General features: G+C 42.6%; 1 protein-coding gene across 3 annotated transcripts in view; it reads left to right on the top strand.

The window, feature by feature from the left end:
* The window catches only part of vars2 (valyl-tRNA synthetase 2, mitochondrial), a 44,090-nt gene that overhangs the window by 1,133 nt on the left and 21,116 nt on the right, over positions 1-21,841 (top strand). Inside the window, exons 3-20 of one of the 3 annotated variants that reach the window (XM_075450172.1) lie at positions 1,785-1,866; positions 1,969-2,069; positions 2,327-2,442; positions 2,566-2,632; positions 4,816-4,913; positions 5,003-5,084; positions 5,771-5,890; positions 6,259-6,367; positions 6,454-6,542; positions 11,487-11,577; positions 11,716-11,843; positions 12,045-12,148; positions 15,173-15,254; positions 15,389-15,465; positions 15,650-15,737; positions 15,951-16,044; positions 21,555-21,625; positions 21,710-21,835. In XM_075450172.1, coding sequence (XP_075306287.1) covers positions 1,785-1,866; positions 1,969-2,069; positions 2,327-2,442; positions 2,566-2,632; positions 4,816-4,913; positions 5,003-5,084; positions 5,771-5,890; positions 6,259-6,367; positions 6,454-6,542; positions 11,487-11,577; positions 11,716-11,843; positions 12,045-12,148; positions 15,173-15,254; positions 15,389-15,465; positions 15,650-15,737; positions 15,951-16,044; positions 21,555-21,625; positions 21,710-21,835 — 1,725 coding nt within the window. Of the gene's footprint in view, positions 1-1,784; positions 1,867-1,968; positions 2,070-2,320; positions 2,443-2,565; positions 2,633-4,815; positions 4,914-5,002; positions 5,085-5,770; positions 5,891-6,258; positions 6,368-6,453; positions 6,543-11,486; positions 11,578-11,715; positions 11,844-12,044; positions 12,149-15,172; positions 15,255-15,388; positions 15,466-15,649; positions 15,738-15,950; positions 16,045-21,554; positions 21,626-21,709; positions 21,836-21,841 lie in introns of those variants that run through there. The other 2 variants (XM_075450171.1, XM_075450173.1) reach the window with 2 other exon arrangements.

The following is a 21,841-nucleotide window of genomic DNA, read 5'->3' as shown; positions in this document are numbered from 1 at the left end:
GAGAATTTCGGATCAGTTTCCCTAAGTTTTACATATTTCGACCAAAGTTCACTGAGTTGTGGCAAATATCCTGCAAGTCTCTGCCAACTGTGAATGGGGTCCATGGGGAAATCTGAGGAATTTTTGGTCCAAGGAAATATAATTCTGTAGGTCAGTCCCATAATATGACATCTAAAAGTTAGTGTTCCTTTGCTTAAAACCCCCAAATAATGTTTCACTTTACTGTTTTTCACATGTCCTTTTAGAAAAATCACAGTGTAATAAGGTTGTGGGGCAAGAGTAGCCAGGTGTTTATTTACTTCGATATTCAAATTATGTACAGTATACACAGTCTTTCAATCACAAACCAAAATATAAGAAAATAAAACAAAATTTAAACTCAACTAAACCAATATCTTCTACCATAGTTGGTCTCCTAGAAATACAGGAAGTAATCTGACCCTGGAACCCATGGGGAGTACACAAAAGAATATGAATAGTTAAGCAATTATTTTGAACCAAAAAGAGAACTAACTAACTGAATACTAATGTGAGTCTTGAGTTAACAGATGTTGATGTATTTCAGCTAAATCAAATAAAAGGCCAAACCCAAACAAACCCGGTATGCCGAAAACTGACAAAGACGAAGCTAAAATAATTCAATCAAAACAAGCAAATATGGTGAACAGAGCGCTGTCAGTATGTTGGATATGGTGACAAATGGAGTCACTCTTTGTAGAGCACACTTGGCTGCAATTGGGTTTCAAATTTCAAGCTAATCAAAATAAATTTGTCACTTTTCTGACTATTAATAACAGTGTTACCTTCTGGCTGAAGAATATCAAACGTTATTACAGCTCAAGTCCAGTGAAAAGGCCAGGTTTAGGGTTTCTTCATATTTCTACAAGTAGTGAGTTAAACAAAGTCGTATAACATCAGAGTTTTCTGATGAGGTCATGCCCACATAGGGCATGACCTCATGTCACACATTTTCATTAATTTTAACACGTCCCGCAAATTGAGGAGTTGTCCCGTGTTGTTACTGACAGTCAGCCTTGAAATGTGTGTTTTATAATCTGGCATTTATCAAATGGCTGTGTGGGGAAAGCAGCGAGGGCTGTCATCAGGGGGCGGGGCGGCTGTGTGATCATGTCAATCAGACGATATGTGGTCGGAAAGCACGACTCGCACAGCTGAGAAAAGAAAGGCGGCTGCAACAGAGACTGGGAACACACACCCCCCCCGGTGAAAGCAGTGCAAGGCCAGTCTGGGAAAGTTTTGTGTGAAGTTTGCTTGAGTCATTTTTCCGTCTCACACGGAGGTGAATACGACGTGAAAGGACACAGACGAGCATGAAAGAAGAGTTGTAGTCCTGACTGTCTGTTCTGTTTGATGGTACACAGTCAGGTGTGTTAACTGTGAAGTAGAATGAAAGCTCCCTGCTGTGTTTTATGGGAGAGAAGTCGGGAAAGTTGCATTTAAACAAGATATATTTGTTAAGTTTTTATTTTCAGTCTGTTATGTGCTACTGAACCAACCAGATGGCAAAGCACAGTAATGTTCCAAGCTTCGGGACAGTTATTTTAGACTACCTCCATGCAGGTATTGTCCCACACAAACAGTCTTTGTCCCACATTTGGTGAATTGGAATCTGGTCACCCTATGTCCACATGCAGCAATCAGTATGGTGTGACAGACTGAACATGGTTTGTGTTTCTAACATATTAATGTGACTCTGGGAGAGATTTTCTTGAATAATCTGGACAGTTGATCCACCCCTGTTTAATCTGTATTTTTGCCTGCAGAGTGCTGAAGATAAACCGGGGGGTTGGAGTGAGAAAGAGAGGATTGTTTATACGGCTCAAACGCCTCCTGGGACAAAGAAAGGTGACAGACTTTACCTTGCTGTTGTTGGACCTCTCCATGCCCTGCATGTCCACGTGTTGTGTCATTCTGCAGACGTGTATTTATTTGTGTATCTGTTCGCAGATACCAGCCTGCCCTTTCCACCCTCTTACAGTCCAGACTACGTGGAGTCCAGCTGGTATCAGTGGTGGGAAAAAGAGGGATTCTTCAGTCCTGACAAACATGTGAGAATTTTCTGAAAAAAAACAACAAATCAGGAAAAAAATGATTTGGTTTCTGTATCTTATGTGTATAAAGTTATTACTATCATCGTTAAAAATTCTAAACTAGAAAAGACCAACATTAAACGGAGTATTTTCTTGGAATTTTGACTGAAACAGGCTGATTTTATTTAGCTGATTTCAAGAGAAAAAGAGGAATAATGCAGCAGAAATATTATTTGTTTGGTCCAATCCTATTTCTCCTGTGCTTTCAGGAGCAGCTGCCTCACAGAGTGGATCAGACCTTCTCTCTATGTGTCCCTCCACCTAATGTGACCGGTACTCTGCACTTGGGCCATGCTCTGACTGTGGCTGTGGAGGATGCTCTGGTTCGATGGTAACAGCCAACAACTTGTGCTAAATGTTTAGTGAAAGATCTGTTGTCAAGAATTGAATAAGAATGTTTTCGATGAGCTTATTTGTTGATGGGGTAGTAATTCATCCATTTGGAATCCACCAGGAGAAGGATGCAGGGCTGCAGAGTTCTGTGGCTCCCTGGATGTGACCATGCAGGTATTGCAACACAGGTACAACAACTTCTCTTCATTTCTTCCTCTTTCAGGACATTTTGGAATTTAAAGGACAGAAAAGTAAATCTTGTTAAAAGAAGCGGTGGAGCCTGGGCCTGGGTTAGGCTCCGGGCATCACGACTAACAGGAAATACACACCATTACGACAACAGCATGTTAGTCCCTGTTTGGTTGCTTTGATTACCACTGCTGCCTTCAGTTCCCACATCTTTTCAACTTCCTCATTCAGCCTTTGGTGTTTTTCGGACTTCTTGTATCCTTCTTCTTGACGTTGCTGTCACTTGGAATTGCTACATCTGTCACTACTGCTTTCTTCTGTAGTTGACCACCATAATGTCCGGTTGGTTATCACCTGTTTATCAGTCTGGATCTGGAAGTCCCACAGGATCTTAGCTCTGTCATTCTCCACCACCTTTGGAGGTAGCTCGCATTTTGAGTTTGGGACTTCCAAACTATCCAAGGCACAGATGTTCCTGCACAGTATTCCTGCCACGTGGTTATGGTGTTCCGTGTATGCCGTACCTGCCTGTTGTTAGCATAAATGAAAGGGATTTTACATGGCTAAATGACCTATTAGCTATGAATCAGTCAGTTTTACTTTATTTTGTAACTTTTAAAGAAAAAAAATGCAATTTAAAGGGCTTGATTGGTTGACAAAAACAACATGAAATAAAGTAAAAATGTACTCGGTAACCAATGCAAAATAAAATGTGAATAGATAAAATAATGCAAGATAAAGAATAAAAGGAAAAAAAACTATACAAGGCTAATAGATCATCTGACTAAATAAAGTTAACTTAAATCGTAAAACAATAAGATATAATAAAGAGAATATTTATTTAATTATTAACAATACAATATAAACACAGCAGAGCATATATAACCTTAAAGCTGCAGTCGGCAGGTTTTCAAAATTCCGAGTCTAAAGTCGGAAAATTCGAACTGATACAACTTTCAGGTCCCTCCCCCTCTGTGGACGAGGTTGTGCACGTGAGTTCACACCAGTGTGCGCGCACACAAGCTGGGGGCAGACTCACGCTCAGCATGGTTGGTGATGTTCTGCTCAGATAATAGATAAATAATAGACCTAACGTGATTGGTTAAAAACAGCCGGGAGCGCTCGGTTTTTGCAAGCATGATTACAGGCTTTAGAGGGAGCTACAGAATTCAGGATTTTTCCTAAACAGCCTATTTAATATTCTACTTCCAGAATCCCATGACAGTTCAAGCTAATATGACTAAAAAAAAGTTGCAGACGGCAGCTTTAAAGGCCAAACGGAAGCTCCGAGGAGACAGAGCTTTTTCCGCTGCCGGTCCTAAACTGTGGAACGACCTCCCATTTCACATCAGACAAGCCCCTTCACTGTCCATTTTTAAAACTCGTCTTAAAACTCATTTTTATTCCTTGGCTTTTAACCCAGCATGAGACTCTGTTTCTGTTATTGTTTTATTGTTTTAATATTGTTATTGTTTATGATTGTTTTTACATTGTTCTTATGTTTTATGCCTTATATTTCGTGTTGTTACTCATGTACAGCACTTTGTTTCAGCCATGGCTGTTTTAAAGGGCTTTATAAATAAAGTTGAGTTGAGTTGAGAAAATTAAGTGTTGCCATTCCGACAATTTGAGGCCCATGTCGGATCCAATGTGACTGTTGACTTCGGTGCTGACGTTTCCAGTAGAAGTGGAGCTGTATGGCGCTGCTTCCTGCTCGCTCCCCTCCACGCCGTCACTTGTCCTTGTATTTTTGTGTTAATAATTTCGTATATACATGTTTATTTCCTGCGGTAATAAGCGGCAATTTACCGCTCTGGCGACCGGTGACCATAACCCTTTGTAATTGGCCAACACAATCCAACCTTTGTTCGTTGGTTGGATTGTAGGATTGGCAAATCAAGATAGATAGGTCTAATAGAAGATGGCTACTCCGATGAAAAAACAAAACCTAAATAAAATAAAATAAACAGAAAACTTTGCTTTTAGTCCACAGCTGACTCCATGGGCGGGCACGGCCGCCGGGACTGCTTGATATGATATTCGTTTATATTAATACAGTTTTGTGATAGCCTGCTAATTATAAAGTAATGCTAATAGCTCCATTTGATACGTGGGTATCTTTTTGATGAATAGTGCTGCACTGTTGTCTCGTATTACATTTTGTGATTTTCATGTATCTCAGACAGTGGTGGAGAGGAGACTTCTGAGGGAAAAAGCGAAGCGCAGACAAGACTTAACCAGAGAAGAATTTTTACAGGAAGTGTGGAAATGGAAGAATGAGTAAGCTTTATCATTGATATCAACTGTTCAATAGACTGGCCTACAGTGTTTGCTTCACTGAGCTGCTTTTTTCTCTGCTTGTGTCCCAGGAAAGGAGAAGAGATCTACCACCAGCTTAAGAGGCTTGGAGCTTCTCTGGACTGGAGCAGAGCATGTTTCACCATGGATCCTGTAAGCTTCCAGTCATATGTTCCCCATATCATGCCGACTCCACAATGCCTGTTAAAGACCAGTGGATGTAGAAACTCAATATGATTTAACCTAGAGTCCCCCAATGTGACATACGATAGGAGAGGTGAGTGTGTTAGTTATCATATTTTGAAATGAATCTGCTTAAAAAAACAAAAGTCCTCTTCAGACCAACTCCCTGAGAGTAACAATCTACTGTAGTTGAAATGTATGAAGTTGCAGTCTGTTTGAATTTGGAAGCTGTTATTGTGAACAGACAACATTTAATCAAAGGAGCTCTCAATGCAGTTGGCAGCACAAACAATGTGTTGTCAGAAATTGTAAGAACATTAGAAGTGGACATACCAACACTGTGGTACATTTTGAGGAAAAAAGACGTGATCCGCAGGAGACGACAGTGTTCGATCATGGAAGGATTCTTTGTATGGTTAGATAAAGGAATGAATGAATGATCAAACAAACACATACATACATAAAGATATTCAGCCAAGTAAAGAGCACTCTTCTTCATGACAGCATTTTTATCCAAGTCTCCCATTAAGAGCAAATACAGAGGGGTCACTCCAAGGTGCACATTTCAGCCTGGATAAGCATTTTTTGTTGCTGTTTAAATAATGCATATTGATGTGTGACTTGTAAAGGTTTTTTTTGTTTGATTTTGATTTCAGGGTTTTAGCAAGGCCGTGACTGCAGCTTTTGTCAGGCTGTGCGACTCTGGTTTGATTTATCGCTCAGAAGGTTTGATCAACTGGAGCTGTGCTCTTCAGTCTGCCATATCCGATATAGAGGTGAGACGACATTATGACAATACACAGTAGACTTAGCAAGTAGACAGAATTGCATATTCCAAATACTGAGATAGGAAACTGTAAGATAAAAGAGGCTCTTCTTTTTCCATGTATGTGTAAACTCCGCACAGAAAAAACCCTGCCAAGATTCAAACCTGAACTCCCCCTGCTGTGAGGCCACAGTCCTAACCTCCACACCACTGATTAGCCAAAACAAATCCCATAGTTACCATATTTAACACAGTTGATCTTATTTTGTCTAACACTTGTGCAGTTGACCAGATTTTTATACTTTGTTATGAATTCCTTTTCTAAATGACAAAAAAAATGAAAATAAAGTACCTTTAAAGTTGTGGATTTGTCATTAGGTGGACTCAAAGGAGGTCTCTGGGCAGACCATGGTGTCTGTTCCTGGTTATGAGAACAAGGTGGAGTTTGGAACAATGCTTACTTTTGCATACCCTGTAGAGGGCCACAGTAAGTAACATGCAACATGTTTTTCTGAGACTTCTGTTCTGTTCTGTTTGATGTTATTTTAGGATTTTCCTTTCCATATATTTTAGATAGTGAGTTGGCAGTGTCCACCACCCGTCCTGAGACTATGCTTGGAGATGTGGCAATAGCTGTTCACCCTGATGATCCTCGATATCAGGTAGGTATTTTATTTAAAAAAAAAAAAAAAAAAAGGCTTTTATGCCTTAAATGGACAGGACAGTTCAAGAGAGACAGGAAGCAGGGGGCAGAGAGAGGGGGAAAGACATGCAGCAAACCGGGGCCAGCTGCAGTGAGGACTGTAGCCTCTGTACATGGGGCCTCAGCTTAACCCACTACGCCACGGACCGCCCCATCAGGTAGGTTAAGAGAGTGAACCAGTGTAGGCAGAAAATGAACTATCATAGGCAAGGCAAGGTAATTTTATTTATAGAGCACAATTCATACACAGGGCAATTCAAAGTGCTTCACAGCTACATAAAATCACAAGAAGGCAATAAAATCATTAAAAAGAAATAAAAAAATAAAGAAATTAAATTAATTTAAAATAATAATAATTATAATAATTAAAAACCCATTTAAATAATCATTAGTTAATTAAAAAGCGAAGAGTGCAGATAAAATACTTTCAGGTGTCATATGCACAGCTAAACAGAACTGTTTTCAGCCTGGATTTAAACATTGTCAGCGTTGAGGCCTGTCTCATATCTTCTGGAAGGCTGTTCCAGATGTTAGGAGCATAAAACTGAAACGCAGCCTCACCTTGTTTAGTCCTGACTCTGGGCCCCAGCAGGAGACCCCTCCCTGAGGCAGGAGACCCCTCCCTGAAGTTCTCAGAGCCCGAGTTGGTTCATATGGCTCTAACATGTCAGAGATGTACTTTGGCGCTTGACCGTGAAGAGACTTGTACACATGCAGAGCTGTTTTAAAGTCTATTCTCTGAGCGACAGGAAGTCAGTGCAGAGACCTGAGCACTGGACTAATATGGTCGTATTTACTGGTTCTAGTCAGGACTCGAGCAGCAGCGTTCTGGATGTACTGCAGCTGTCTGACAGCCCGTTTAGAGAGCCCAGTGAGCAGGCCGTTACAGCAGTCTAACCTGCTGGAGACAAACGCATGGATCAGTCTCTCTAAGTCTGCTTTAGACACTATTCCTTTGATTCTGGCAATGTTTTTTAGATGGTAAAAAGCTGCTGATGTTACAGATTTAATGTGGCTGTTAAAGTTCAGGTCTGAGTCCAACATTACCCCGAGATTTCTAACTTGATTATTAGGTTTTAGAGAGAGAGTCTCAAGGTGACTGATAATACTTTCTCTTTGTTTCTGTGGGCCACAGACAATGATTTCAGTTTTGTCTGAGTTTAGCTGGAGACAATTGTTTTGCATCCACACACTGATCTGTTCCATGCAGTGACACAATGTATCTACAGGCCCGTGTTCTCCTGCCGTCAGTGACACGTAGATCTGAGTGTCATCTGCATAGTTGTGGTAGGACACATTATAGCTGCGTATTAGCTGGCCTAGTGGAAGCATGTACAGATTGAACAATACGGGTCCCAGGACTGACCCCTGGGGAACCCCACAGGTCATAGCCATTTGGTCTGAGACACAGTTACCAATTTCAACAAAATATTTCCTGTCCTCCAGATAGGACTTGAACCAGTTTAAAGCACGACCAGAGATTCCCACCCAGTCTTCTAACCTCTGTAATAAGATCGCATGGTCAACTGTGTCAAAGGCAGCACTCAGGTCCAGCAAAACTAAGACTGAGACTTTACTTGCATCTGTGTTCAGGCGGATGTCGTTTGTCACCTTGACCAGAGCTGTCTCAGTGCTGTGGTGGGGCCTAAAGGACTTGAACATAGATGGTACAACATCATACAACTTCTCTCAATTTCAGTCTCTTGTGTATTGCTGTTATAATTGTGGCCATAATTGGTTTCATAGAAGATATTAAGTACTGAGGAAGCAAGTTATTGAGATCTGGAAATTTTTTGAATGATAACAGTTTATTTAACGACTTCCAGCCTGGTTTTCGAGCTCTTCATAGTACAGAGACAGCTCTTGTTAAGGTGACCGGTGACCTCCTGCTGAGTGCAGATAGAGGAGACAGTTGTCTTGAAATTTTTCTGAGGTGAGTCTTAATAACCTGTTACCTTGAATTTATGTATGTATTTCATGAAAGAAAGGTCAGTCATACAGAAAGCATGACAGCCGGCCCAGTGAGAGACAAGGGGCTGCAGCTGTAGGGAGTCTTTATACACGGGAGCTGGGCAAGATAACACAGTGTTTCTATCAAGAGACCTTGTCTGTTACTGTGAGAAGATGCTTTGCTCACAGTGTTCTTTGCTGAGTTCATAAAATATCTGACTTTCATAAGAAACATAAAACTTTCCCATGAATTGAGCTAAGACAATGCGTGTATTCATTTTCCATCCCACAGTCGATTGTAACATCCTCCTGCATCGTTTAGAGTCCTGAGTTTCGTCTCTGACTTTATCAAAAAAAAAACTACAGACAAAAGCTGTAGGCGCCTGGACACTGTAGGCCCCAGCTGTAGGCCCCAGCTGTAGGCCCCAGCTGTAGGCCCCAGCTGTAGGCCCCTGCTGTAGGCCCCAGCTGTAGGCCCCTGCTGTAGGCCCCAGCTGTAGGCCCCAGCTGTAGGCCCCAGCTGTAGGCCCCAGCTGTAGGCCCCAGCTGGTCGAGGCAGATGGCCACCCTTCCTGGTTCTGATGGAGTTTTTCTCTCCACAGGATTGGATCAAAGAAAAGTTTCTGTGCAATCTGTTAGTTTTCTCAGCTGGGTTACTTTTTTTAATTGGCTCTATATGAATTGGAATAATTTGGAATTTAATGAATTGGATTTGATTGGATTGGATTATGATGGCATTACAATGAATTGACTCTAATTGGCTTGAATTGGATTGTATATTTGAAATGCTTTGAGATGACATTTGTTGTGAATTGGTGCTATATACATACAACTGAACTGAATTGAAGTGAAACCTTTTTTGCACAATAGAGCTTAAACCTGCATTTGTGGATGGCACAGTGAACTGTGAACTTGACAGACAATGATTTCTGACCGTGTGAAACTGTTTTTGAAGCAGTGTTACCTGGGGGTCCAAAGGTTGCGGGCATCCAGTATTGATTTTTGTCGTGCTCCTTGCACAGAGACATACAGCTGTCTTTTTTGTATATCGCTGAACCTTTGCCATCTTTACTCCTGAGAGACTCTGCTTCTCTGAGGTGCTGCTAGCGCGAGCAGTGTTGATGACGTCACGATTTCGTGCCGGCTACATATAGTGGCGCAAGTCGATGCGCCAGTTGTTGCAATCTTCTCCGTCACAGAGGTGGCGCTGCTACGTGAAGGTTAGCGCTACTCTACAACCACGAAAGTGGAGAAGAAAACAATGAAGAGCAGGAACACTGTCATTAATGATACTGCTACAGTATTCGGATCATTTTAATTTTTTAATTCAGTTAAAAGAGGTGAAGGTTTAAAGCCCCCGGCATTAACAGAGTCTCTGCCCTCTTCTTTGCCTTCAGGTATCTGTCCCGTAGCTTCTTCCACACATTCTTACAGAACTCTCCCTCTTTCCCCAAAGTTCTGCCCATCTCTGTCCACCAGTTTTGGGAGTTTACGTGCTCCCTGTGCTGTTTCACTGCAGTTTCGTACAGCTGTCTGTACAAACGCACCTCCTGACTGAGCCGGTCTCACATTGGTCCATCCGGTTCGTTGTTCTCGGCGCAGCCAAGTTACAAAAATCGACCGGTGCACGACAACGCGCTGCGCCGTCTTTTCAAGGGAAGCGCCAGGCCTGAAATGTCATTTTGACGTCACGGGCCGCCACCGCCGTGAGTGACGCGTCGACTATAATTCCGCCTTAACTGGCTCCCTATTAGATTTACAGTTGATCTTAGAATCATACTGCTTACCATCACAGCCTTAAAACAGCCCTGCCCAGACCTCTGTGCCCTCACAGGTCACAGTGTAACAAAGTAAGAGGAAGTCTTTTCCATCAGAGCCCCATCTTATGGAACTGTTGATGTCAAACACACCAAGTCTGTAGCTACCTTCAGATTCCACCTTAAAACCTTAAGCAATGTCTGACACATTTGTATTTTTGTTTTTTTCTAACTCACACGATCCCTTCTTCTCTCTTACGTTGTTGAGAAAAGTGATATACAAATCTTAACTGATTGTTACAGTATTTGTATGCAAATACTTTTCTTGTTCAGTTAAGAGTTAGCAGAATTTAAAGTGTGCTCATTTTGTTTCTAGTTCTGAAATGATGAAATTCGTTTGCACACTTTAGATCCTTACAGGTGGAGATTTTAAAGGATGGTAGGGCTTCTTCTGTGTTCAGCCATATAACAGCTATTTAGCAAGTTGTTTCCTTATTGTGAGATCTCATGGCTGCAGGATTTGCTCTTCAACTGATGATAAGAGGCCCACCAGAGCAGGCAGTTGCAGTGTGCAGTAATTATGAAGGCACCATCCAGTGATGGGACCCCACCATCCAGTAATGGGACCCCACCATCCAGTAATGGGACCCCACCATCCAGTAATGGGACCCCACCACCCGTAACACCAGTCAGCATGTTCATGTTCTGACTCATAAGAACTCAATGGTTCTAACTAGCTCATTGAATGATTTTTTTCACAATTTAATTTGCCTTCAATTAAATGTACAGTCACATTAATAATATAATTATTAAGAGAGCAGAAATGGAAGGGGCCTCAATGCTTGTCAAAGCAGCGGTACGTTATCTGGTGAAATACCGAGGAAGAACACGCGCACATAACACGGCTGACTGTAGGCTGATCAGGAAAATGAAACTTGTGGAAAGTGAAGCAAGAATATTACATCAAGTTGATGTCAAACATCATGTGCATCTAATGATCCAAAAATAGTCCTGCTCACCATGTAGCCAACATAATCAGATTTACTGAAGGGAAGCAGCCACACTGTAATCTGCAGCAGCTGATCAATCATCTCCTGGTATTTATCCTCCTATTACTGAACACTGATGAGTACAAACAAATAGTAGATGAAAACTACATTACTTTTCACTTGTTCACATCTTTCTGCTTTGTTCAGGTTTTTCATGGGAAGCAGTGCAGACACCCTTTCACCAACAGACTCCTCCCCATCATCACTGATACGCTGGTGGACATGGAGCTTGGAACTGGTGACTGCAACCTTCTTTCTCTAGCACAGTCCCATCAAACATTGAGAAATCCCATGCAGCTTGTTCATCAGAGAAAATCTGTTAGTTTGTCTGTCCCTGAGCAACTGCTCTTCCTGTCACGTGATCTCCCTGTTGTAGGTGCAGTGAAGGTGACTCCTGCTCATGACCACACAGACTTCCTCCTGTCCCAGAGACACTCACTGCCACGCCTCTCTGTCATTGGAGAAAATGGGGCAATGACTCCATCCTGTGGAAAGTGGCTGGAGGTACATGAGCACCATTACCACCGTGGAATGCAGCTGTTGTATGATTAATGGTGGTGTTTTTGCTTGTGAATGACAATGTACTGGGCCTTGTAAAACACTCTTTGGACGTGGTCAATGCGGAAAAAGAGGCAGTGAGCACCTGTTTGATGTATCTACATTCCATCTGTTATTCTAGTTTCTTTCCACTTTGTCTCTTTTCAGGGTGTGAAGCGCTTTGATGCCAGACAGCTTGTTGTGGACGCTTTGGTTGAGAGGAAACTGTTCAGAGGACAGAAATGTCACCCTATGACTTTACCAATTTGCAGGTAGTGAAACACAAACAACACCCCACTTCCTCTCAACTTCTGTGTATGACTTTGTGTTTCTGCTCATCGTAAACTTGGGATCACAAGAAAGGAATTGCTTTTTACGTGAACTCGGCACAGCCCGTTCAGTCCAGGTATCATCCCGTAACAGTTGATAAGACCTGGCAGGTGCCCGTTCTCCAGCATGTCAGCTGATGGGGGGTGTGACGGACATCCCTTCTCACTTAGTGTTCCAGATGTTAGGAGCATCAAACTGAAACGCAGCCTCACCTTGTTTAGTCCTGACTCTGGGCACCAGCAGGAGACCCCTCCCTGTGGTTCTCAGAGCCCGAGTTGGTTCATGTGGCTCTAACATGTCAGAGATGTACTTTGTACTTGTACACAAGCAGAGCTGTTTTAAAGTCTATTCTCTGAGCGACAGGAAGCCAGTGCAGAGACCTGAGCACTGGACTAATATGGTGGTATTTCCTGGTTCTAGTCAGGACTCGAGCAGCAGCGTTCTGGATGTACTGCAGCTGTCTGACAGCCCGTTTAGAGAGCCCAGTGAGCAGGCCGTTACAGCAGTCTAACCTGCTGGAGACAAACGCATGGATCAGTCTCTCTAAGTCTGCTTTAGACACTATTCCTTTGATTCTGGCAATGTTTTTTAGATGGTAAAAAGCTGCTGATGTTACAGATTTAATGTGGCTGTTAAAGTTCAGGTCTGAGTCCAATATTACCCCGAGATTTCTAACTTGATTATTAGGTTTTAGAGAGAGAGTCTCAAGGTGACTGATAACACTTTCTCTTTGTTTCTGTGGGCCACAGACAATGATTTCAGTTTTGTCTGAGTTTAGCTGGAGAAAATTGTTTTGCATCCACACACTGATCTGTTCGATGCAGCGACACAATGTATCTACAGGCCCGTGTTCTTCTGCCGTCAGTGACACGTAGATCTGAGTGCCATCTGCATAGTTGTGGTAGGACACATTATAGCTGCGTATTAGCTGGCCTAATGGAAGCATGTACAGATTGAACAATACGGGTCCCAGGATTGACCCCTGGGGAACCCCACAGGTCATAGCCATTTGGTCTGAGACACAGTTACCAATTTCAACAAAATATTTCCTGTCCTCCAGATAGGACTTGAACCAGTTTAAAGCACGACCAGAGATTCCCACCCAGTCTTCTAACCTCTGTAATAAGATCGCATGGTCAACTGTGTCAAAGGCAGCACTCAGGTCCAGCAGAACTAAGACTGAGACTTTACTTGCATCTGTGTTCAGGCGGATGTCGTTTGTCACCTTGATCAGAGCTGTCTCAGTGCTGTGGTGGGGCCTAAAGCCTGATTGGAAAGTATCAAAAGCATTGTTAGACAGGAGAAAGTCACTAAGCTGTTGGTATACAACTTTTTCTAGGACTTTGCCTAAGAATGGCAGGTTTGATATGGGCCGGTAGTTGTTCAGTACTGTGGCATCAGACTGCTCTTCTTTAGAAGAGGCTTAATGACAGCAGTTTTTAAGGCCTTTGGAAATGTTCCAGTCTGGAGATGTTGACTAGATGACCAAGTTGTGGTAACAAACTACTCAGCACAGACTTTAGGAATCTAGTGGGCAACTCATCAAGGCAGCACATATCACGGATATCATGTGCACATGTGTCCAGATTCTCAGAATTTTTTGCAGATTGCTGAACTTCTGCAAAGGTTGTCTTTTTATACCCAATCTGTTACTGGCCTGTTGCCAGTTAACTTGGTTAGTTGCAACAGGTAGATTTTTGGAGACTTTGGTTGCAGATTGTCTTCTTGTGGGAAAATGTTCTGCCTTGACTTGGAATGTTTGCGACTGCGCTAATCGTTTTAAATTTGGGTATGATGTCGTCTCTTGTTGTCTCCAGTAACATGAAATGTCATCCGAGTCACTTTAAAATCTTTTACTTTTTGGTGTAATGAGGTAAGAAATTGTAACTTGGTGGACTTTGCAGAGAAAAAGGTTACAGTGCAGCACAAAACTGATGACAATACTCAAACAGAGTGTTTGCAAGATCATTAAAATGTTCAAATGTTATCTAAAAGTCAGAATTGTGTCGCTTTGAAAAAAGCACAGGATATTTAATCTTTTTGATGATTAGAAGTGAGTAGGTTAGACAGACTATAGAACAAATACAGGCGCTTTCTGATATGTGAGAACTGCTTGAGCCGATTCATGACTGCTGTTGGATGCACATCGATCCCACATTCCAGGAGGCAGGGAAATACACAATGGCTTAAGGCTGATTTATGCTTCAGACGCAAAGCCTCTGACGCTCGGACGCAGAGCCTCTGCGAGCGTCAAAATCTTGACCACTCCCCCACGCAGAGGCTCTGCGCGCGTTGTCGTGCACCTCAGAAAAATCCTGACTACGCGACAGACGCACGCAGACCACCAACGGAAGTGCGCAGACAAAAGCGGCTGTGATTGGTCCTCTGTGTGCCTTTCCGGTTGTCTGTCTGGCTTCCTCCTTTGCATTTTCGCCAACTCCAATAAAAGAAGCTGTTCTTCTTCGATGTCGAGCAACTCCAGATCCATATCTTGCATACACTTTTTTTTTTTTTTTGAAAGATAAACACTTCCGCCGGCGCCGCCGAAGTTCTCGTCACCGCCCACCGAAATTCTCGCGAGTTGCACTGCTGTGCGTCCCGAGAAATTCCAGACCGAGGTTGCAGAACCATAACATGAAAAGTGGTTCGCGACCAGAGCAAAGCAACACGTCAAGACGATAGACGCAGAACTATAATCCGCCCTTTAGATATTCCAACATGCTCGAACAAACAGCAAATCCAGGCCTTAGCAGACATTCCTTCCTACTTCAGTTGTTTTTTTACAGCAAAGTGGTGACCGTAGCTGCCTGTTGGCTTAGGTTACATTCCAAACTTACCCAACTGACTGCAGATCATGAGTCTGGCTCTGTTTTGCATTTGTAGCAGTGTCATAGTGAGCTTTGTCTTTCTGAAACAAAACGCCTGTTTTTCTCTCCTCTCTCTGCATCTGTTCCCTCTCGTCTCAGCCGCTCAGGTGACATCATAGAACCTCTTCTAAAAAAGCAGTGGTTTGTTCACTGTGATGGAATGGCTAAAAAAGCTATACGGGTAAGAGCAATTTGTTTTTATTTCTTTTTAGTAACCATGTCAGATTCCTTTATGAAGTCACAGAGATGACATACTCATATAATAACAGTCTTAAACACACACAAGTGACCCCCCCCCCCCCCCTTCTCTCTCAGGCTGTTGAGGATAGACAGCTGGAAATAATTCCTCACCACTACACCAAGATGTGGAAGAACTGGCTGTCCAACACCAGGTAGACCTGTGAGGCGGGTGAAATTCATGTTATATTTGAACGATGGTGTCACCAGGCCCGTTGGTTGTGTGCGCTGCTGTTCCTGATGTGACATGAAGCAACCCCACTGTGATGATGAATGAGCCGTTGTTTCAACTGATTGTGTGAACAACGTACCTCTGTCTGCTGGCTGTTTGCTTGGCAGTGATTGGTGCATATCCAGGCAGCTTTGGTGGGGTCATCAGATCCCTGCTTACCGGGTAGAGCTTCTTAATTCTACAACCAAACTCGAGGTTGGTCTGTGCACATTTATCTGAAATAGAATGGTGGAAGTGTGTGTTAACCCTGTGTTTGATTGACGAGGCTTATTCAGACCCTTTCATGCAAAAATGAAAAGAGGTTCTGTAAAAGCTTTATTGGTGGGGTAACAAGTTGACATGAGCACACATTGCATAGCTGTGTCAGTCTGTTCCAGACTGAACTTTTCTGTGTGTGGCTTGTGGTAGGACCAGTGGATCTGGGGGCAAAGTGAGGACGAGGCCCGACAAAGAGCTGCTGTCAAATATGGAATGAAGCCAGAAGACATCACTTTGACACAAGGTCACTCATCCCCCCTTGACTTTTCACCACCTTCTGTATCAAATCAATTGGTTTCTTTCATCCAGTTGTATCCAAATGATTTTACTGTACATTTGCTACATCTGTGCTGCTTCCTTTATTATTACTACTTCTACTTTAGCTGTTACTATCTCAAACAACTATGTCTGAACTAAATTTCTACAGCAAATGTTATTGGCATTTTTGCTAAATTCTACAGTACTTTGCACTGTCAATGGTGAGATTCTTACAGGACTTACATACAGGACCATGATTGGCTCCAAACTCATTCTGCCCAAGCATATAAGTCATGTAATACAAAATCAAATACTTCATCCCAGAAGTCCCTCATCAGATAGAATTGCCCCCACAGAACTTTGATTTTAACATCAAAGTCAGTCAAAGGTCACATGAATAGAGGGCAGTGAGGCTGCCTGAATCCATCGTGAAAGTATTTTAAAGAAGTTCTCCATGATACTTGAAACAACGGGGAAACTGTATGTAAGCATACCAAGGATTATGGTACGGTATAAAAGCTATTTTTTAAGAGCATTGCTGTTTATCTTCTAGTGGCGAAACTGCACAATGTACTGAGTGTCAGTAAAGCTTTTATGGGGGTTGTGTTACTATCCATCCGTTATAAGGGGAACGGTCTGAGCAGACATCCCTGACCTCCCTATCCTCAGCCACACCCTCCAGCTCCTCCTGGGGGACAACTAGATGTTTCCAAGTGATCCAAGATAGAAACTCTCTCCAGTGAGTCCTGGGTTTGCCCCAAGGCCTCCCCCTGGTAGGGCATGTCCAAAACACCTCTCCTGGGAGGTGTTCATGAGGCATGCTGACCAGATCGACCTCAGCTTCTTCCTTTTGATTCAGAGGGCAGCAACTTATCCGAGTTCCTCCCTGATGACTGAGCTCCTCACCCTGGCCCCAAGGGGGAGTCCAGCCACCCTTTAGAGGAAGCTTATTTTGGCCACTTGTATTCATGATCTCAGTCTTTCAGTGACTACTCACAACTCATGAGCACGGGTGAGAGTTGTAACATGGATCAAACGTTAAATCTACAGTGGCCTTTGGGCTCAGCTCTCTCTCCACGTCGGACCGGTCTATACAACAGCATACCTGCAGGTGCTGCCTCATTCATGTGTATCCAAACTGCCAGAAGCTGGACAGTGAGTAGCTCAGAGGTCAGAGGGGGGTGTGATTGTTGAAAACAGTGCTTATGTGTAGGATGACACGTATGGAGTCCAAGGATCCCAGTAATTTGCAAACAAAACGTCCACATCCTGCCTCAAAATAAATGTTTCCATCACATTAATCCAGTCTTCATTCGTAGGAGAGTCCCATTTCCTTGGAGGGTTTTCTCACTGGCTATCAGTAAAACATTGAACAAATATTTCTGGGCAATCCCTTTCACTGTCTGTGGCCTCAAGCCCAAATACTGTGACCTTCCCATTATTGTCCATACTCCAACCCAATACTGCTGAATTGATGAGCAAGACTAAAACAACATGAAAGTGATTTGCAGTTTGTTTGTCACAGGAGCTGACAGAGAGGAAGAGCTTTCCCACTGCTGTATATTGCATTGAGATTGTCCCTCCTTTTCCCATTTCTCCTTTTCTCTTCAAGTGCTGTGGTTCAGCCAAGCGAAGCCAACTTTATTTATAAAGCACTTTAAAAAGTGCAGGCACTGACCACAGGGCTGAACACATAAAGCATTAAAAGACATAAAAAAATCAACCTTATAATACAAACTCAATAAAACAATTCAAAAGAAGACCACAGAAAAGATCCGAATAAAAACGAGCTACAAATGAATGATAAAATCAACTCTCAACAGGGTCAAAGGTCAATGAGAAGAGGTGTTTTAAGGAGAGATTTAAAAAGAGCTGTATCTCACCCCTGGGCTTGATTATATGACATTAAAAGGACCCCCAGAACACCTGAGCCAACCTCGTCCAAGTCCTCCGTGTTCAACAACATTTATGTCCCGTCTCAATTGTAGAAATCTAAAAAAAATCATGCTTTCTCTCTGAAACCACTTCTGTTATGTCTTGAAGACATTAAAGCCTGGATGTCCTTGAACTTTTTAAAATTCAATGAAAATAAGACAGAAGTGATGGTGTTTGGTCCCAGTGGCTCTTGTGAATCCCTCCTGTTGACTTGGGCCCCTTGGTGCAATACAGGAAGCCAACAGTCACAATGTTGGGTTTTAAAATGGACAGGCAGCTGGCAAAGGTGAAGCCCTTCCTTTCTCATACGCACTTTGAAACAGTAATCCAGCCTTTATCACATCTCGGCTGGATTACTGCAATGCTCTTTATCTTGGAGTCAGCCAGTCCTCCCTCGCACGTCTCCAGTTAGTCCAAAATGCTGCCGCTCGCCTCCTAACTGGAACACGTAAGAGGGAGCACATTACTCCCATTTTAGCCTCCTTCCACTGGCTGCCTTATTCTGGCTTTTTGCTTCTTTAATTTTCTGAACATTTCTAGAGTGAATATTGTTTTGCTTCTCATTTTCTAATTTCTTTCATTCTGATTCCAGTGTGTTTAATATTTCTTGTCTCATGCTGAAGTGCCATTTTAGCATTATCTTTCCCCTGATTACTGCCTTACAGGCATCCCATACCATTAACAGAAATACTTCCCCATTATCATTTTCTTCCATGTATTTCTGAACATCTGCCTCTACTTCAGCCTTCATTTGCCCCTTCAGTACATTTGTATTCAGCCTCCAAGAAAAATCTTTGTTTTGCTCATTTTGAATATCTAGATCCATGTAGATTGGAATGTGGTCGGAGAGATCCATCACCCCTATTTTACGTCGTCCAGTTCTTCCGCTGTCTTTATTAAACATGAAAAAGTAACCTATCCTGGAATATGAAGAGTGAAGTGCTGAGAAAAATGAATGATCCTTAACTCTAGGATTGAGTTCCCTCCACACGTCACAGACTTCCACTTCCCTTAAAAATGACCTAAATTTTTCACTCAGAGCATTATTTTGATGAATAGGGGTACCTGATGCATCCAAGTGAGGATTTAGTCTGAGATTGAAATCACCGCCACATATCACAAGACCATGGGCTTTAGTTATCATTAAATCAAATATGTTTTTATTCAAATCAAATCAATTCAATTCAGTTTATTTCTATAGCGCCAAATCACAACAAATGTCATCTCAAGGCACTTAAATGATACAGTCCAATTCATTGTAATCATAATCCAATCAAATCAAATCAGTTAAATTCAGAGCCAACTCAAAAACAGTTTCCTAGCTAAGGAAACCAACAAGGAAACTTGTCTTCAGTCCAATCTCCCGTCCTGAGCGTGCCTGAGGCGACTGTGGAGAGAAACGACTCCCTTTGAACAGGGAGAAACCTCTGGCAGAACCAGAACCAGGAAGGGTGGCCATCAGAACCAGAACCAGGAAGGGTGGCCATCAGAACCAGAACCAGGAAGGGTGGCAATCAGAACCAGAACCAGGAGGGGTGGCCATCAGAACCAGAACCAGGAAGGGTGGCAATCCGCCTCTCTTTTGTAAAAGCTTTTAGTTTAGTTCCTGGAAGCGCATAAACAGGGTGATGTCCACTCCTTCCACTGTACCAATAACCATACTAAATCTCCCTTCCTTATCATTATATTCTGAGAGTTTTTCAAAAACAACTCTGTTTGAAATCAGGGTCGCTGGCCCACTCCTCCCTGATTTTAAATGATGTGGAGGAAACCAGCTTGAACCCGTCGACCCAGTTTAGAGTAGAACAGAATAGAAGAGACTTTATCGTCATTGCACACCAGGGTACAACAAAATTGTGGGTGCTCTAGATAGGCTTGTGCACTGAATAAACCAAAAAAAACTCAATAAAAAGGTTTGGTATAAAAGAATTATACAGATGTGTATTCATATATACACTATTTTCGCACATGTACATATGCACATATATATATATATATGTATTTATGTATGTATATCTAGGTTTATATCAATGTAAACCTAGATATACATACATAAATACATATTTATATATATATATGCATATACAGCTATATACACAGACCTATATTTACATACACACAGTAGAGAAAAATAAAAAAAAACTGTGTGGGTGAGGGGGGCATGTCAGTGATTATCAGCTGTCTGTTTGTCCCAGAGGAAGAAGCAGACTTTCTGTCCTCAGCTGTGGTGCTAATGTACCTTTCCACAGAGGAGCCATGTTCTGGAAGCATGCTCTTAATTGTGTTGGGGGAGTTTCCTGCTAAAAAAGTATCTCTGCTTTTGTCATCTTCCCCAAAATGTTGTTCTCTTTATTGGGTTAAGAATCTCTTTCACATTAGAGGATATTCATTTAAGTAAAGTTTGTGTCTCCATTGTTTAAGCTAAGTGACATATTCTGAGGTATCTCCCCCTTGCTCCTCTGGAATTATAAAAAAACATGACGAACACAAAACACTGGACTATAGAACATTTAGATGCCAAAATGTCTTCTTGAGTTGAGGTGTCTCTCATGACCTTAGCAGAGTCAAACTGTGCCAGTTTTTGAGGGCCCCTCTAACCCCGGTAATGTGCCCTATACCTTTGAAACAGATCTCGATCCAATGTGTCTGTTCACCTTACTTTCTTTCCTCTTCTTTTCCCCTTTTCTCTGTTTAAGAGTCAGAATGTTACAATGTTCCGACAGTGACTGACAGTCTTAAAGGGATAGAGCATCTCCTGCCGGCTCTGGAGCTCGCGACCGATGCGATCTCTCTCTTTTTAGGTCTGTGGCTTGAGGAATTTCCAACTTCTCTCTCAGTGTGTTTTCCACAAAAGCAGCTACCGAGGGGAAACTGTCTTCAGCCCCTTCCATTATACTATGAATCTTAATGTTGTCCCACCGAGATCTCCCTTCCTGGTCCGTTAGCCTTTCCTCCATCTTCCTTTGTAGTATGAGTTGTTCAGACTTGTTCTTGCTTCCCCGAAAGCAGTCCCAACCTCCTCCTTTTTTGAGCACCAGAACGGGGAGGCTGCCAATAAGCTGACCACTGCTTATTCGTGGTGTCTCATCTTGGGTAACTCCAGAGTGAAATAAAGTCCAGTCCCTCTACAGGAGTCTGGTTTCTGAACCTCTGCTGTGCATCGAGGTGAGCCTGACTGACACTCGTAATCTTTAGTATGGTACGTGTTTCCTCTGGGAATTAAAACCACTTCAACTGTCCGTGATGCTCAGCAGCCACTGAAGACGGACTCTCACCTCATTCCTCTAACTTGACCAGATAACTTTCTGGTAACTTTTCCAGTTGATTCATTGTTTTGTGTTGGTAATGAAGGGTATATTAATGGGGAAATACCAGTGTTGTCTTTTGGAAATAAAGTCAGCATCATAGTGATTTGAGCTAAAAGTATAGGTCTTAATACTTCCTTAAACTGTAACTGTAACTGAGCAGTGGAGCCTATGACCACCTGCATGAACATAAAAGCTTTATTTAACTAAGCTAAAATTCTATCTCATTCACAGTGTTGTTTTTTCCCCGTGTCAGACCCAGATGTCCTGGATACATGGTTCTCGTCTGGACTGTTTCCTTTCGCCATGCTTGGCTGGCCAGAACAGGTACTGCACATTCTGCTGCTGAACAGGAATAAACTGCCCTCCATTAAACACACGCGTCTCTCACCTGACTCTCGCTTTCAACAGACCTCTGACTTGAAGCGCTTCTACCCCAACTCCATTCTGGAGACGGGCAATGACCTTATCTTTTTCTGGGTTGCGAGGATGGTCATGCTGGGGACAGAGTTGACTGGACAGCTCCCCTTTAAACAGGTGGAT

Source organism: Odontesthes bonariensis, chromosome 18 (assembly GCF_027942865.1).
Source record: "Odontesthes bonariensis isolate fOdoBon6 chromosome 18, fOdoBon6.hap1, whole genome shotgun sequence".
Lineage (NCBI taxonomy): Eukaryota > Metazoa > Chordata > Actinopteri > Atheriniformes > Atherinopsidae > Odontesthes > Odontesthes bonariensis.
Note: the sequence above shows the minus strand (reverse complement) of the source record. Positions and strands in the feature narration are given on the sequence as shown.